General features: G+C 42.9%; 1 protein-coding gene across 1 annotated transcript in view; it reads left to right on the forward strand.

Moving 5' to 3' along the window:
- kif15 (kinesin family member 15) overlaps positions 1-16,357 on the forward strand; it is a 186,375-nt gene extending 170,018 nt beyond the window's left edge. Inside the window, exons 32-34 of the mRNA XM_072250391.1 lie at positions 7,996-8,161; positions 12,219-12,350; positions 13,637-16,357. Coding sequence (XP_072106492.1) covers positions 7,996-8,161; positions 12,219-12,350; positions 13,637-13,732 — 394 coding nt within the window. The 3' untranslated portion in view covers positions 13,733-16,357. The remainder of the gene's footprint in view (positions 1-7,995; positions 8,162-12,218; positions 12,351-13,636) is intronic.
- The last annotated feature ends 749 nt before the right edge of the window (positions 16,358-17,106 follow it).

Here is a 17,106-nt window from a genome sequence, read left to right on the forward strand (position 1 = left end):
TCCGATACAACCTCCCAAGCGCCATCCTCTGCCGAGCGCCTTCGACCTCGCCCCGGCCACTAAAACGAGCAAAGCCGAGGATTTCGGGGCCTTCAGCTCCGGAGATTCCGGTTACCACACAGTAGCAGCGGCAGCGAAGCAGACATCTCAGAAGTTTTCCAGATGTTCCGCTGTGCTCTCACATCCATCTCCATCAAATCAGGATTGTGCACGGTCCCCTACTTGACAGATAACAGACATCATCACCGAAGTGGCCGCGCGCGCTGTCATGGCGCCGCCATCTTCTCTGATATTTCAGTGGAGTAAGAGAGTTGGCCAAAGTAAATTGGAAGGAGTTGCTGGTAGGGATGACAGCAGAGCAGCAATGGTGTGAGCTTCTGAGAAAAATGAGGAAGGTGCAGGATAGACATATTCCAAAAATGAAGAAATACTCAAATGGCAAAATAGTACAACCGTGACTGATAAGGGAAGTCAAAGCTAATGTAAAAGCAAAAGGGGAGGCATACAGTAAAACAAAAATTAGTAGGAAAATAGAGGATTGGGAGCTTTTAAAAACCTACAGAGAACAACTAAAAGAATCATTAGGAGGGAGAAGATGAAGTATGAAAGCAAGACAGCAAACAATATCAAGGTGGATATGAAAAGCTTTTTCAGGTATGTAAACAAAAATATCAGAGATGAGAGTAGAGAAAGGACCGCTAAAAAATGAGGTTGGAAAAGTAATGATGGGGGACAAGGAAATATCAGATGAATAAATGCGTATTCACTGTGGAAGACACTAACAGTGTGCCAGACATTGAAAGGTTTGAGGGAAGAGAAGTGGGTGCAGTTACTATTACAAGGGAGAAGGTGCTCAATAAGTTGAAGGACCTAGGGGTACATAAGTCACCCGGACCACATGAACTGCACCCTAGGGCCCAGTAGACATTGTGGAGGCATTAGTAACAATATTTCAAAAATCATTGGACTCTGTCATGGTGCCAAAGGGCTGGAAAATTGCAAAAGTCGCTCCACTCTTCAAGAAAGGAGGAAGGCAGCAGAAAAGAAATTATAGACCAGTTAGCCTGACCTCAGTGGTTGGGAAGATCTTGGAGTCAATTGTTAAGGATGGGGTGATGGAGTACTTGGTGACACAGGACACAATGGGCAAAAGTCAGCATGGTTTCCTTGCTTGAGGAACCTGTTGAAATTCTTTGAGGAGATTACAAGTATTATAGATAAAGGGGCTTCGGTGAATGTTGTATATTTGGACTTTCAGAAGGACTTTGACAAGGTGCCACACGAGGCTGCTGACCAAGTTGAAAGCCTATGGTATTACAGGAAAGTTACTGACATGGTTAGCGCATTGGCTGATTGGTAGGTGGCAGCGAGTGGGAATAAAAGGATCCTTTTCTGGTTGGCTGCTAGTGACTAGTGGTGTTCTGCAGGGTTCGGTTTTGGGACAGCTTTTTATGCTGTACACCAATGATTTAGGTGATGGAATAGATGGCTTTGTTGCCAAGTTTGCAGATGATATGAAGATTGGTGGAGGGGCAGGTTGCATTGAGGAAATGGGTAGGCTGCAGAAGGACTTAGACAGATTAGGAGAATGGGCAAGGAACTGGCAAATGAAATACAATGTTGGAAAATGCATAGTCATACACTTTAATAGTTGAAATAAAAGAGCAGACTTTCTTCTAAACAGGGAGAAAATCCAGAAATCTGAAGTGCAAAGGGACTTGGGAGTCCTTGTGCAGAACATCCTAAAGGTTAACTTGCAGGTTGAGTCAGTGGTGAGGAAGGCAAATTCATTCCAAGAGGTCTAGAAATGAAGAGCAGGGATGTGATGCTGTGCTTTATAAGGCACTGGTGAGGCATCGCCTTGAGTATTGTGAACAGTTCTGGGCTCCTCATCTTAGAAAAGATATGCTGGCATTTGAGAGGATTCGGAGGAGACTGCTGGAGTCAGTTATCAAAGATGTGATAACAGCACATTTGGAAAGCGGTGAAATCATCGGACAAAGTCAGCATGGATTTGTGAAAGGAAAATCATGTCTGACGAATCTCATAGAATTTTTTGAGGGTGTAACTAGTAGAGTGGATAGGGGAGAACCAGTGGATGTGGTATATTTGAATTTTCAAAAGGCTTTTGACAAGGTCCCACACAGGAGATTAGTGTGCAAACTTAAAGCACACGGTATTGGGGGTAAGGTATTGATGTGGATAGAGAATTGGTTAGCAGACAGGAAGCAAAGAGTGGGAATAAACGGGACCTTTTCAGAATGGCAGGCAGTGACTAGTGGGGTACCGCAAGGCTCAGTGCTGGGACCCCAGTTGTTTACAATATATATTAATGACTTGGATGAGGGAATTAAATGCAGCATCTCCAAGTTTGCGGATGACATGAAGCTGGGCGGCAGTGTTAGCTGTGAGGAGGATGCTAAGAGGATGCAGGGTGACTTGGATAGGTTGGGTGAGTGGGCAAATTCATGGCAGATGCAATTTAATGTGGATAAATGTGAAGTTATCCACTTTGGTGGCAAAAACAGGAAAACAGATTATTATCTGAATGGTGGCCGATTAGGAAAAGGGGAGGTGCAACGAGACCTGGGTGTCATTATACACCAGTCATTGAAAGTGGGCATGCAGGTACAGCAGGCGGTGAAAAAGGCGAATGGTATGCTGGCATTCATAGCAGGAGGATTCGTGTACAGGACCAGGGAGGTACTACTGCAGTTGTACAAGTCCTTGGTGAGACCATACCTGGAGTATTGTGTGCAGTTTTGGTCCCCTAATCTGAGGAAAGACATCCTTGCCATAGAGGGAGTACAGAGAAGGTTCACCAGATTGATTCCTGGGATGGCAGGACTTTCATATGAAGAAAGACTGGATCAACTAGGCTTATATTCGTCGGAATTTAGAAGATTGAGGGGGGATCTGATTGAAACGTATAAAATGCTAAAGGGATTGGACAGGCTAGATGCAGGAAGATTGTTCCCGATGTTAGGGAAGTCCAGAACGAGGGGTCACAGTTTGAGGATAAGGGGGAAGCCTTTTAGGACTGAGATTAGGAAAAACTTCTTCACACAGAGAGTGGTGAATCTGTGGAATTCTCTGCCACAGGAAACAGTTGAGGCCAGTTCATTGGCTATATTTAAGAGGGAGTTAGATATGGCCCTTGTGGCTACGGGGATCAGGGGGTATGGAGGGAAGGCTGGTGTAGGGTTCTGAGTTGGATGATCAGCCATGATCATAATAAATGGCGGTGCAGGCTCGAAGGGCCAAATGGCCTACTCCTGCACCTATTTTCTATGTTTCTATTCACAAGGATGATTCTGGGAATGAAAGGGTTATCATATGTGGGCCTGTACTCGCTGGAATTTGGAAGGATGAGGGGAGATCTCATTGTCTAGGCCTTTCAACATTCAAAAGGTTTCAGAGTAAATGTTGAAAGGATGTTTCCCATGGTGGGAGAATCTAGGACAAGAGGACATGGCTGCAGGGTAGAGGGGCATCCATTTAAAACATGCGGTGAAATTACTTTAGCCAGAAGGTGGTGAATTTGTGGAATTCATTACCACAGACAACTGTGGAGGCCAGGTCGTTGTATTTAAGACAGAGCTTGATAGGTTCTTGATTGGACATGGCATCAAAAGTTACGGGGAGAAGTCCAGGGAGTGGGGCTGAGGAGACAAAAAAAAAGGTCAGCCATGATTAAATGGGGGAGCAGACTCTGGGCCAAATGGCCGAATTCTGCTCCTACGTCTCAGGATCTTATAGAGAGGTACTTATACACAAGGTGCAGGACATGGGAAACTGTGACAGTCAGTAGGGGAAAGGGGCCAAGGAGCCAGTGCAGTGCACCCATGTTGCCATCCCCAAAACAACAGATATATGACTGCAGGGGTACAGTTTGGTGGGGGGTGGGGGGTGACCTAACAGAGGAAAGCCACAGTGGCTGAGCCTCTTAACACAGAGTCTGGCTCTGTGACTCTGAAAGGAAAGGGGATAGAAGAGGCACACTGTGGTGATGGGAGACTTGTTAGGGGAACAGACAGGAGGTTCTCTGGGTGAGAATGAGATTTTTGAATGGTTTGTTGCTATCCGGGTGCTAGGGCCTGAGACATCTCGGATCAACTGGGGGGTGAACAGCCAGAGGTCAAGGTCCATGTAAGTACCAATGACATGGGTAGGATGAGTGATGAAGTTCTGCATCGGGAGTTAGGTACTGAGTTAAAGGGCAGGATCTCCAAGGTTGTGGTGTCAGTATTGCTACGTGTGCCACCTTTGCTACCTTTGGATTATTGGGCTCTCTTCCAGGGAAGGTGGGACCTGTACAGAAGGGATTGTTTGCACCTGAACTGGAGGGGGACTTATATCCTAGTGGAAAAGTTTGTTAATGCTGCATGGAGCAGTTTAAACTGGAGTTGCAGGTGGATGGGAACCAAGAGTGCTAGAAGTTATGGAGGCAGATGTCGGTAAGACCTCAGACGAAGTCAGGAGTCAGAAGGTTGAGCACAGTATGACTACTGTCCTGAGCTATACTTCAATGCATAGGAAAAATGGATGAGCTCAGGGCATTGATCAATACTTGAAATTATAATATTGTATCTATTCTTGAGTCTTAGTTGCAGATGGAATATTCTGGGGCTCCGTTGCTTTAGACGTGACAGAGCAGAAGGGATTAAAGATGGAGGAGTGGTGTTATTAGTCAGGGAAAATGTCACCGCAGTGCTCCGTCAGGGCAGGCAGGAGAACTCATCTAGCGAGGTTATGTGTGGAACTAAGAAATAAGAAAGGTAAGTCCACGTTAATGGGGCTATATTACAGACCACACAGCAGTCATAGGGATTTAGAGGAACAAATTTGTAAAGACCTCACAGACTGTTGCAAGAAACATAAGGTTGTTATAGTAGGTGATTTTAACTTTCCATATATTGACTGGCAATCCCATACTGTAAAAGGACTAAATGGGATAGAGTTTGTCTAATGTATTCAGGAAAGTTTCCTTGTCAGAATATAGAAGTCCCAGTAAGAGACTGTGCGATACTTGTTCTGCTGTTGCGGAATGAGAATGGGCAGGTGACAGAAGTTTGTGTAGGGGTACACTTTACATCCAGTGACCACAATGCTATCACTTTCAAAGTAAAAATGCAAAGAGATTGATCTTGTCTGCGGGTTGAGATTCTGAATCGGAGAAAGGCCAATTTCGATGGTATCAGAAATGATCTAGTGAGTGTGGATTGGGACAGGCAAAGGTGTATTTGGAAAGTAAAAGGTCTTCAAGAATGAAATTTTGAGAGTACAAAGCTTGTGTGCCTGTCAGAATAAAAGATAAAGGTAACAAGTGTAGGGAATCTTCATTTTCAAGAGATGGTGAGGCCCTGGTTAAGAGAAAAAAAGGAGGTGCATAGCAGGTATAGGCAAGTAAGAACAAATGTGTTGCTCTTAGAGTACAACAAAAGCAAAAGAACACTTAAGAAAGGAATCAGGAAGGCGAAAAGAAGGCACAACGTCGTTCTAGCAGATAAGGTGAAGGAGAACATTAAGGGATTGTACGGCTATGTTAAAAGCAAAAGGATTGCATGGGACAAAATTGGTCCTCTGGAAGTCCAGAATGGTAATCAACGCGTGGTTGGGGAGATATTAAATGCATTCTTTGCATCTATATTTACTTGGGAGCAGATACAGAGTCTAGAGAAGTGCTCCAAAGCAACATCAACCTCATGGGCCCTGTACGTACTATGGACGAGGAGGTATTTGCTACCCTGAGGCAAATCAGGATGGATAAATCCCCAGGGTGTTCCTCGGACCTTATGGAAGGCAAGTGCAGAAATTGCCAGGGCCCTAGCAGAAGTATTTAAAGCATCCTTAGTGACAAGGGAGGTACCAGAGGATTGGAAGATAGCTAATGTTATTCGGCTGTTTAAAAAATTCTCTAAACATAAACCAGGAAATTATGGACAGATGAGTCTGACATCAGTTGTGGGAAAGTTATTGGAAAGTATTCTAAGGGACCGTGTTTATATTTGGATAGATAAGGACTGATTAAGAGTGAGCATGGCTTTGTACATGGTAGGTCATGTCTAATCAATCTGAGTTTTTCGAGGAAGTTACCAGTAAAGTGGATGAAGGCAAGGCAGTGGATGTTGTCTGCGTGGATTTTAGTAAGGCATTTGACAAGGTCCCACAGGGAAGGCTGGTCGAGAAGGTTCAGTCACTCAGCATTCAATGAGACTGTAAATTGGATCAGACATTGGCGTTGTGGGAGAACCAGAGAGTAGTAGTAGATGGTGCCTCTCTGACTGGAGGCCTGTGACTAGTATTGTGCTGCAGGGATCGGTGTTGTTTGTCGTCCATATCAATGATCTGGATGATAATGTTGTTAAATGGATCAGCAAATTTGCAGATGACACCAAAATTGGGGCTGTAGTGGACAGTGAGGAAGGCTATCATGGCTTTCAGAAGGACCTACATCAGGTAGAAAAGTGGGCTGAAAAATGGCAGATGGAATTTAATGTGGACAATTGTAAAGTTTTACACTTCGGTAGGACCAACTAGGTAGGTATTTCACAGTGAACGGTAGGGCACTGAGGTGTGTAGTAGAACAAAGGGATCTGGGAATACAGGTACATAATTTGTTGAAAGTAGCATCACATGTAGCTGGGATCATAAAGAAAACTTTTGGCTTACTAGTATTGAGTACAGAAGATGGAATGTTATGTTGAAGTTGTATAAGATATTGGTGAGATTTAATTTGGAGTATCGCGCACAGTTTTTATCACCTACTTATAGGAAAGATGTAAACAAGGACGAAAAAGTTCAGAGAAAATTTACAAGAATTTTGCTGGGTCTGGAGGACCTGAGTTATAAGGAAAAATTGAATAGGTTAGGACTGTTTTCTTTAGAACATAAATGATTGAGAGGAGATTTGATAGGGGTTTACAGAATTGTGAGGCGTATAGATGGGGTAAATGCAAGCAGACTTTTCCCACTGAGGTTGGGTGGGGCAAAAACCATTGGTTAATGGTGAAAGGTGAGAAGTTTAAGGGGAACATGTATGGAAACTTCATTCAAAGGGTTGTGAGAGTGTAGAATGAGCTGCACAGCTCAAGTGGTACCTGTGAACTCAGTTTCAATGTTTAAGAGAAGTTTGGACAGGTATGTGGATAATAGGGATATGGAGGGCTATGGTCCCTGTTTGTTGTTTGGTGTAACAGTTGAAATGGTTTTGGTATGGACTAGATGGGCTGAATGGCCTGTTTCTGTGCTCCCTTCTCTACTATTCGATGACTAAATGCCGTGGGGTGTTTTGTAGAAAATATCAGAGCAGCTGCACAATCCCTCGAAAGTGGCAGCACAGGTGGTGGAGAAGGTATATGGCACACTTGTCTTCATTGGCCAGGATACTAAGTACAGGATTTGGGATGTAATGTTGAAGTGTTTTGAGACCTTGGGAAGGCTATACTTGGAGCACTGCATACAGTTCAAGTTGCCCTATTATCGGAAGGGTGTTAGTAAACTAAGGTGGCCCAAAAAAGATTTATGAGGATCTTATTGAACTGGGTCAGGCATGGGTTAGAGAGGCTGGATAGAGTATGACTTTTTTTTAACCTGGATCACTGGAAATTGAGGTATCACCTTTATAGAGGTTTATTAAACCATGAGGGAGCATAGATAAGGTGAAAAGATGGTCTTTTCCAGAGGAAGGGAGTCAAAAAACACAGCGTGTGGGTTTAAAGTGAGGGTGGAAAGATTTTAAGAGACCAGAAGGGCAACTTTATCCACACAAATGATGTCAGCGACCAGGGGAAGTGGTGGAGGAGGGTACAGTCACAACAGTGAAAGAACATTTGGACAGGTACATGGATATGACAAGGTTGGGAGGTATATGGGTTAACACAGGAAAATGCAACTAGCTCTCAGGCAATTTGGTCAACGTGCTCGTGTTAGAAGGAAAGGCATTTTTTGTAGTTCAATAGCTTTGACTCTATACCATCTCTTATCTTTGTCCAGATTAACTATGAATAAGGCGTCGTTGGAGTCTATTCAGCAGACTATTACAGAGAACCAAACAGAACTTGAACGCACCAGAAGTTTAGAAGTAAAAACCTTCAATGAGAAAGAAGAGTTTCGATCAGCTCTTGAATCTGCAAATGAAGAGAAAGAGAAACTTAGCTGGGTAATTATGAAAGAGGAGGTGTTGGCAATCTTTAAGTGTATGAACCTGAATAAATCCCTGGGCAGAATCAAGTGTATCCTAGGACATCCTAGGCTTGGAAAACAAGGGAAGAAATTCCAAGGCCACAGCAGAGATTTTTACATCTATCTTAGCTACAGGTGAGGTACCAGAAGTCTGGAGGATGGCTAATGTTGTGCCTTTTATTTATGAAGGGCTGTAAGGCTGAGCCAGGTAACTACTGGTTGGTGAGTGGTGCTAAAGTTACTGCAGGGGATTCTAAGAGATAGAATCTACCACATTTGGAAAGGCAAGCCCGACTTGGAATAATCAGCATAGCTTTGTGAAGGGGTAGCATATCTCAGATTTGAGTATTTGAAGAGGTGTCCAAGAAGATTGATGAGGACATGTCAGTTGGCATTGTCTACATGGACTTTTGTAAAGCTTACGACCAATGCCTGCATGGTAAGCTGGTCTGGAATGTTGCAACACATGGGATCCAATTGAGCACATAATTGGCTTGGTGAAAGGACGCAGATAGTGGTACTAGGGCAGGGGTCCCCAACCTTTTTTGCACTGCGGACCGGTTTCATATTGACAATATTCTTGCAGACCGGCCGACCCAGGGGGCGCGGGTAGGGTTGCCAACGGTCAAGAGTAGAGCCAAATACATTGCTTACACAGAGAGACTACAATGACCATGAAGCCTTGTGTGGGCACCAGTGCGCATGCGCGCGTGTACATGCCGATTTTCCTACAAATCATTTTTGGCGATTCTGTTTGGGGGGAGGAGGTGTTAATCATGACCGGAATATAGGTGATAAGTGGCTAATACACTCAATTTCGTTTCTAAAAGGGTTTATCTAACGAATTTAATATTAAACACAGCGCATATTTTCCTTGCATGAATATAGCGATAAGTCAATTATCAGAGAAGGACGGGGGAACGCGAAGTAAGTGTTGAACGAACTTCCAGTAGAAGTGGTAGAGGCAGGTTCGATATTATCATTTAAAGAAAAAACTGGATAAGTATATGGACAGGAAAGGAATGGAGGGTTATGGGCTGAGTGCAGGTCGGTGGGACTAGGTGAGAGTAGCGCTCGGCACGGACTAGAAGAGCCGAGATGGCCTGTTCCCGTGCTGTAATTGTTATATGGTTATATAAGTAAGTCAATAGCATCATAACATTTTAAGTAACATTTGGATATTAAACACACAGCACATATTTTCCCTGTGTGAACATATAAAATCATTGCAATGCACCAATATCGCTGAATCAGGGGGAGCCCTGGGCTTGTTTCCCTGCAACAAGACGGTCCCATCGAGGGGTGATGGGAGACAGCGATACTCGGACGGGGTTCCTTATGTCCAGTCTATTCCGCAATTTAGTTTTCGTTGCATTCATTGCAGAGATATGTTGGAAATGGAAGCAACGTTTTCAGTGCCTTTGTGGCTATCTCAGCATATTCAGCCTTGACTTTGATCCAGAATGCCGGCAGAGATGTTATGTCAAACATACTTTTCAGCCCGCCGTCATTTGCAAGCTCGAGGAGTTGATCTTCTACCCGCACTGACATGGATGACGCGCGGGTAATGACCTCACGCGCGTTCAAGTTCAACAGTGGGCGTGACAAGGAATAAGGAAAGGTGCAGCTGACTCATATTGCCAAATCATATCGCTTCCTCGCGGCCCGGTATCGGTCCGCGGCCCGGTGGTTGGGGACCGCTGTACCAGGGTGTTGCTTTTTTAGATTTGGAGGCCGATGACCAGTGGCTACAGGGATTGTTTTTGGGTTTCCTTTTGTCCTATAATGATTTGAATGAGAAGGTAGATGACATAATTATTAAATTTAAAAATGTGGTTAACACCAAAATTTCATATCATGGACAGTGAAGACATCACAAGATACAAATCATCTTGGAAAGTTAATCAAGGAATGTCAGGTGAAATTTACTTTGTACAAATGTGGAATGATGGACTTTTGAGAATTTAAACCATGGCAGGACACGCATGGGAAACGGCAAGGTCCTAGGGGGTGTTGTGGATTAGGAACTGGGGGTACAAGTACACAGTTCCCTAAAAGTGTTGACACAGATAAACTTGGTGGTGAACAAGGCAAATGGCATGCTTGCATTCATTGGAAAGGACATTGATATAGGAGTTGAGATGTTTATGTTACAGCTGTACAAGATGTTGCTGAGAGTGCAGCTCTGGTCATTGTACTGTGGGGAGAATGTTATTGAGCTGACGAATGTGTTACCAGAACTGAAGAAAGGATGTAGATTCAAGGTGAGGTGAAGGATTTGTTGATAAGAGTACCTCCTTGCAGAATATTTTTTTAAATTAAAATGTTAGAAATGCTTGACAGGTCAAGCCACCTTTAGAAAGAGAAATGGTTAATGTTTCATGTTGAAGGCTTTGTCAGAATGAACTTCATTTATTTAATTCATATTTAAGGATGTGGATAATGCTGACAGAACAGCATTTAGTGAGCATCCATCATTCCCCCTGAATAGTGGGGCTTGCAGGGCATCATAAGAGCAGAGCGGTTGTTGCATACCCCAGAGAGGGTAAGGACACTGAACTGAAAATTTCACAACTGCAGATGGTAAGAACAGAACGCTGGAAACAAAATGTGGACAACTTCCCATTCCATTCTCTTCCCCCCCCCCCACCCCCTCATATCAGGTTGGTGGTGAGGAGATGTTGTTTTTGGAGACTGTATCATGATTTTTCATAACACAAAGCCAAATAATTTTTATCACAAAATTCTGAGTAAATTTCCTTGCATATCACAAATTTTTTGGAACAGTTTTCTGATTTTTGTCTGGCACGCTGCCTCCATCAGAGTTGGGCTTTGAATATAGGGTGATGTGCATTTGGATTGAGTAGACAGAACTAGGCACATTAGCAACATCTAAGCATCTTCTAGGAAAGTACATGGATAGGAGAGGTTTAGAGGGCAGATGGGACCAACTTGCTGGGTAAAGCAATCAGCATGGAAAAGGGCTGAAGGGCCTGTATCCGTGCTGTGTGACTACACTGCCTGACCCGTTGAGTTTTTTGAACAGATCAGTACAGCACAGTATACACCCTTCAGCCTATGCTGTTATGCCAACCTCTTAATTCACTCTAAGATCAATCAAACTCTTCCCTTCCAAATAGTCCTCCACTTCTATTGTTCATGTGCCTAAGAATTTCTTAAACGTTCCAAATCTAGCTGCCTTTTATCACCACTTATCACTATGTATTTAAAAAAAAATCTTACATCTGCCATCTTCCCCCTATCCTTTTCTCCAGTCACTTTAAAATTACACCCCCCTCATATTAGCCTTTTCTGCCCTGGGAAAAAGTCTCTTATCTGGTACACTGCTTTTCAGCATTTTGTTTTTATTAAGAACAACAAGTTTCCCCTCTGGAAGGGCATTAGTCATCTTGGAGGGTTGTTTTTAAAACCCTGCTGTTTTGTAGTCACAATTGCTTGGCTGGCTCTCAGAAGGAATCTGATAGGAGAGGAGATTGGACCATGGGAGAAAGGGAAGGTGGAGGGGTATATCCTTCCCTTTAATTCTGAATATTTGCTGATTACTGGAGTTGTAGGTATTTTTGAATCATGTATTTACTGAGATGGAAATTGTTAATATATTATTTTTTACTTGGTTTAAATTTTGTTTATCAATATGAAGACTAAGTATTGAATGTTACATCATAGTCCAGTAGTACTACATAACAACAACACCTTTGCTGACCCTTGAGATGTTTCCATTAGTTTTTTTTTAACATCGTCCCCATTTTTATAGTTTATCTGATTGTGATGACATTGAAATAATTTAATGTCCACTAAACCAGTCATTGAGACCTTCATTGATGCAGAATCTTTATAGCCAGCCCTCCTGGATCCATGTGGGCTGTTTTGTAGCCAGATTTCATGTATGAAAGTATTGTGCATCAAGTCTTTGGAATGATGAACTATTTTATGTAGTTTAAAAAGCCACAAAATTGTGTTTTTCATTTTCTAGTAGTTTTGAAAATATGCACTACTCTTTTGTCAAACTGCAGGAGGTTAACGCTCTTCAGAGGCAAGTAGCCAAACTTACTGAAGAGAATGGAAAGCTGGCAGGACACAAGAACTTGAATCAAAAAATTCAATATTTGGTTAAAGTCAAGAAAGAAAATGTTCAACTCTGTGAGGTACAGTTTCTTAATGCTGAGAAATACCAGATTTATTACTGGGGAGATTTTGTTAAAACTTCATAATGTGCAATAAGTTGATTTCATTTGCTTTATTTTTTTGTTATTTTTAAGATATTACATTCATTTATCCAGGATGCTCCCTTACTCCAATGAAATTGGTACCAGTGGGAACTGTGCTACCTTCATGTATTCTGGCTAATTTGCTATCAATTCTGAGTCTTCAGTTTGAGGCTTACTGATTGGTGGGTGGAGAGGCCTTGACTGCACTTCCAACCCAACTCGACCTGTCTTCATCCAATATACATATGACTCTATTGAGACCACTGTTGTTTGGAGTCGACCATTGATATTCCAACCTCGTTGTCCACGTGGTGTGCACACTTGGGCAGTTCAATATGGAGAGCAAGCTGTTGCCCGTGCATCAGGCTCCCCCTCAGCTAATGAATCGAAAGGAACGGCAAAGACCAATACCATTTGGCACCAGTTGTGTCACGGTAGTTGCCGGTCAGCGTTGAACTCCACTTAGCAACTCCAGCTCCGGAGTTTTTCTCGAGGTTTACTCCCCAAGCCTTCCCCGTGAGTGGGTATAGATGCAAGGCAGCAGAGGTTTAAGATCAGTTTTCCTTCTAGATGAGCTGCCAACCACAGCTGATGAAATTCTAAAGGCACCAGTAACCCGCCTTTGCCCCTTCTGTCAGCAGAAACTGTTCTACCAGGCTGAGTAGCTATGCCACACATGAAGGCCAGGAGCTGGACTTGATTGTCAGAGGCTATTTGAGACACACACCTTTGGGAGCATTTAATAGATGGTAGGAACTTACCCCCACAATCCCCCAGCTCCGACAACCTTAAGGAACTTAAGTCGGGGAGAAAAAACAGTATCAGGAGTTGGAGTCCTGATTTCTTTAGAAAAGTGTTCACTATCAGTGTGTTGGATCACACCCATGAATAGGATACCTTTGCTAGGCTAATTGGCCCTGGTGTACAGGGGAGCTGTAGGATGTGAACTGAATCAGTGACTGGGAAAATTAACGGGCAATGGGATTGCTCTCTGAACTGCTGTTGACCCAATGGACTAAATGGCTTCCTATATAATAAGGAAACACGAGTACTTTGCAAGTTCCCATTCACCTTATTCTTTGATCAAATCTAACTAATGTACCTAACTGAGTCAATGTCAATAAAATAGTATTTCAGTGCCTCCCTCCACTGGGCTCTTGGAGTGTGATGGTCATTCCGCCTTGTAGTATATCATTAATTTGTCTTTTTATTGTTGCTTGTAGGAAGTTGGGCTGCTGAAATTAGAGCTTCTGAAACTGAAGGAACTCAAGAAAACTGACGTTAACAGCTTGACACAACAAACTGTTGAGGAGTCATGATGAAAATGTACAGCAATAATGTATTGAGTTAAGAGCACCTCTACACCAAACAACCATTTTCCAGCATTGGCTCCTATAACTGATTCCGGTGTCCATCCACCCACTTCTTAAATGCCACCACTCTGGTATTTTCATATATATATTTTAGGTACTCATCATTCTTTGGGTGAAAAAGGACTCTTCAGATCGTCTTTAATTCTCTTGCTCCCTTACTCTAAATGTATACTCCCCCTTTGTTCCGCTCTGTGGGGAAAAGTTTGCTGCTGTGTCCTCTCTATTGCCCTCAGTGTTATATATTTAAGTCGTCTCCTCTCTTAACCTCCTTCAGTCGAGCGAAACTATCAGTCTCTTCTCAAACTGAAGTGCTCCATCTCAGACAACAGGCTGGGTGAACCGCCACTGCAGCCTCTCCACTGTTTTCATGTTTTTCCTATTTTGTTTTGTAGATTTTGTCTGTTGTTTCTAGTACATGGTATCAATCTCGCTAAACTGTTAAGTGTATTGAAGGCAGTCTGCTCAATGCAGACACACCAGGTATGAATTTAATCGTATTATGGTCACTGTCTCCTAAAGGTTCCTTCACCTTAAGTTCCCTGAAGCAGACTTGATCAAGGAAACTGATGGAGGTAGTGACCATAATATGACAAAATTTACCATGCCATTTGAGAGAAGTACACGTGGGAGGAAAGCTAAAATCTAATATAATGGTATCGATTAAAATGTAATTGATTAAAAGTAACAACATGGGCATGAGAGAAGATTTGGTCAGAGTTGATTAAATGGAGACTGTAGCAGGAAGATGGTGGAGCAGCAATAACAAGATTCTAGGGTTAATTCAGGGAAAGACAGAGCTACGATGGCGCTTAACAGTGACTGCTTCGAGCTCATCTGCGGAAAACTTTGTCTCTTTGTGGTGGTGGGACCTGCTCCCGGTGGCTCAGGACCAGCCGCTTTTCACAGTCCCGATGACGTGGCCTAGAAGAGCACGCCTGCAGAGTCCAAGTCTTAGCGGCCCTATACCGGGGCCACAGCGGGAGAAATCGGAATATCCGGAACAGTGAATTGGCTATCGGGGCTCTGTACTCAGCGAATCTCCTCTCTGTCTTCATAGATTCACAACCCTCCGGCTAAAAAAATTCTCCTTACCTCTGTTCTAAAAAGTTGCCCCTCAATTTTGAGGCTGTGCCCTCTAGTTCTGGATACCCCCACCATAGGAAACATCTTCTCCACATCCACCCTATCTAGTCCTTTCAACATTCGGTAGGTTTCAATGAGATTCCCCTGCATTCTTCTAAATTCCAGTGAGTACAAACCCAAAACTGCCTCGTATGTTAACCCCTTCGTTCCTGGAATCTCCACGTGAACCTCCTGCAGACTCTCTCCAATGATGGCACTTGGAGTATTGTCAACAGTTTTGGGCCCCATATGTCAGAAAGAATGAGTGACAGTAAAAATGACAGACATAGGCACACACCACACCCCAGCAAAAAAAAGCCATTGCCATCCTCCACCCACCAAAGCCCCTATGAAAGACCATGATCTGTTGAACAATAGAAACTAATTGTTCTCCCTGACAAATCGACACAAGCTCTCTCTCTCTCTCCCCCCCCAAAGAAAGGGACAGAGAGATGTCACCCTGTCACAGCGAGAGGGGAGACATAACAAAACAACTCGCTGATTTACGATGATGAAGTCTGCCGTGCCCCCCACGAGTTCTCCAATGGGAGGAAAAGAGGGTAAATGCCAGAAGTTCAACAGTCTTTTCAGGGGTGAGTATGCTATCCATAATGAAAGATAAGGACTTGAAAGACCATAAGACATAGCAGAATTAGGCCATTCAACCCATCAAATCTGCTCTGCTATTTGACCATGACTGATTTATTTTTCCTCTTAACCCCATTCTTTTGCCTTCTCCTTGTAACCTTTGATGCCCTTGCTAATGAAGAACTTATCACTTTAAATGTACCCAATAATGTGGCCTTCACAGCCATCTGTGGCAATGAATTCCACAGATTCACCACCCTCTGGCTAAAGAAATTCCTCTTCATCTCTGTTCTCCTGTGTCATTTCATCCTAGACTCTCCCACTATTGGAAGTATCCTCCCACATCCACACTATCTAGGCTTTTCAATATTCGGTAGTTTTCAGTAAGATATGCCCCCCCCCCCCCACACCCCATCATTCTTCTAATCTTCAGCGAGTAAAGGACCAGAGTCATCAGACATTCCTCAATGTTAACTTTCATTCCTGGGATCATTCTGGTAAACCTCCATGGGCCCCCTTTGATGCCAGCACTAAAATAACCAAACTATCAGGCCTTACCTAAGAATGTATTATCTTTCTCAGAATACATGATACCATAGAAAAATGTGAGAAAATAAATATATATGAAAGTCAAGTTTGGCAGATTCTATTTTGAGTCAAACCATTCATCGTGGCTGTTGTACATTAGGATTCTACTACCTTTGGAAAAAGTGTTTTTTTTCAATTTTCTAATAACAGTACATACGAAATTGTACATGTATGATTTTTGCCAACATCAGGTGAGAACTATGTCAAAACTGCTTTTGACACCATTCTTATTGACTACATACCAATCATTATTTTGATTCACAAAGGATGAATAAAGTACTTTTTATTTGTATTTTGGCCTTATTCCTTTTACTTTACTTTCACATACAGGAGATTCAGGAACTGGGAAAGGAGTGTGATGCCAAGAAAATTAGACGAGGTGCTTGTTATTGCAGAGGATAGGGGCACAAAATCCCCATATATACCTCTGTCTTTCATCCATTGACATGCAATGTATTCAACAAATAGATACAAATGTCTTGATGCTCTAAAAGCAAATGTCCTCCTCAAATAGATATAAATATGTCTTAGCTGTTCTAAGAGCATCAATATGCATTCATACATGCCTTGCTGACTCTGAATGTGCTGAAACTTGTATAAAAAAAGTGACTGGTTTTGTTCAGGTTTGTTATCGAAGTCTGCTCTCTGAACAACAAAGCAGGGAGCCACTTGACAGAAGCAGCAAAGTTTGTGGATGATATGAAGATAGGTGGAGGTGTAGGTAGTGCTGAGGAAGCAATGTGGTTGCAGCAGGACTTAGACAGATTGGAAGAATAGGCAAAAAAGTGGCTGATGGAATACAGAGCTGAGAAATGTAGGATGATGCATTTTAGTAAAAGGAACAATAGTGCAGACTATCATCTAAATGGGGAGAAGGTTCAAACATTAGAGGTGCAGAGGGACTTGGAAGTCCTCATGCAAGACTTCCAGAAGGTCAATTTACAGGCAAATGAAATTGTTGGCATTTTAATTCAAGGGGAATAGAATATTAAAGCAGGGAGATAGTGCTGAGTCTTTATAAG

The sequence above is a fragment of the Mobula birostris genome, unplaced genomic scaffold (assembly GCF_030028105.1).
Source record: "Mobula birostris isolate sMobBir1 unplaced genomic scaffold, sMobBir1.hap1 scaffold_296, whole genome shotgun sequence".
In the NCBI taxonomy this organism is placed as follows: Eukaryota; Metazoa; Chordata; class Chondrichthyes; order Myliobatiformes; family Myliobatidae; genus Mobula; species Mobula birostris.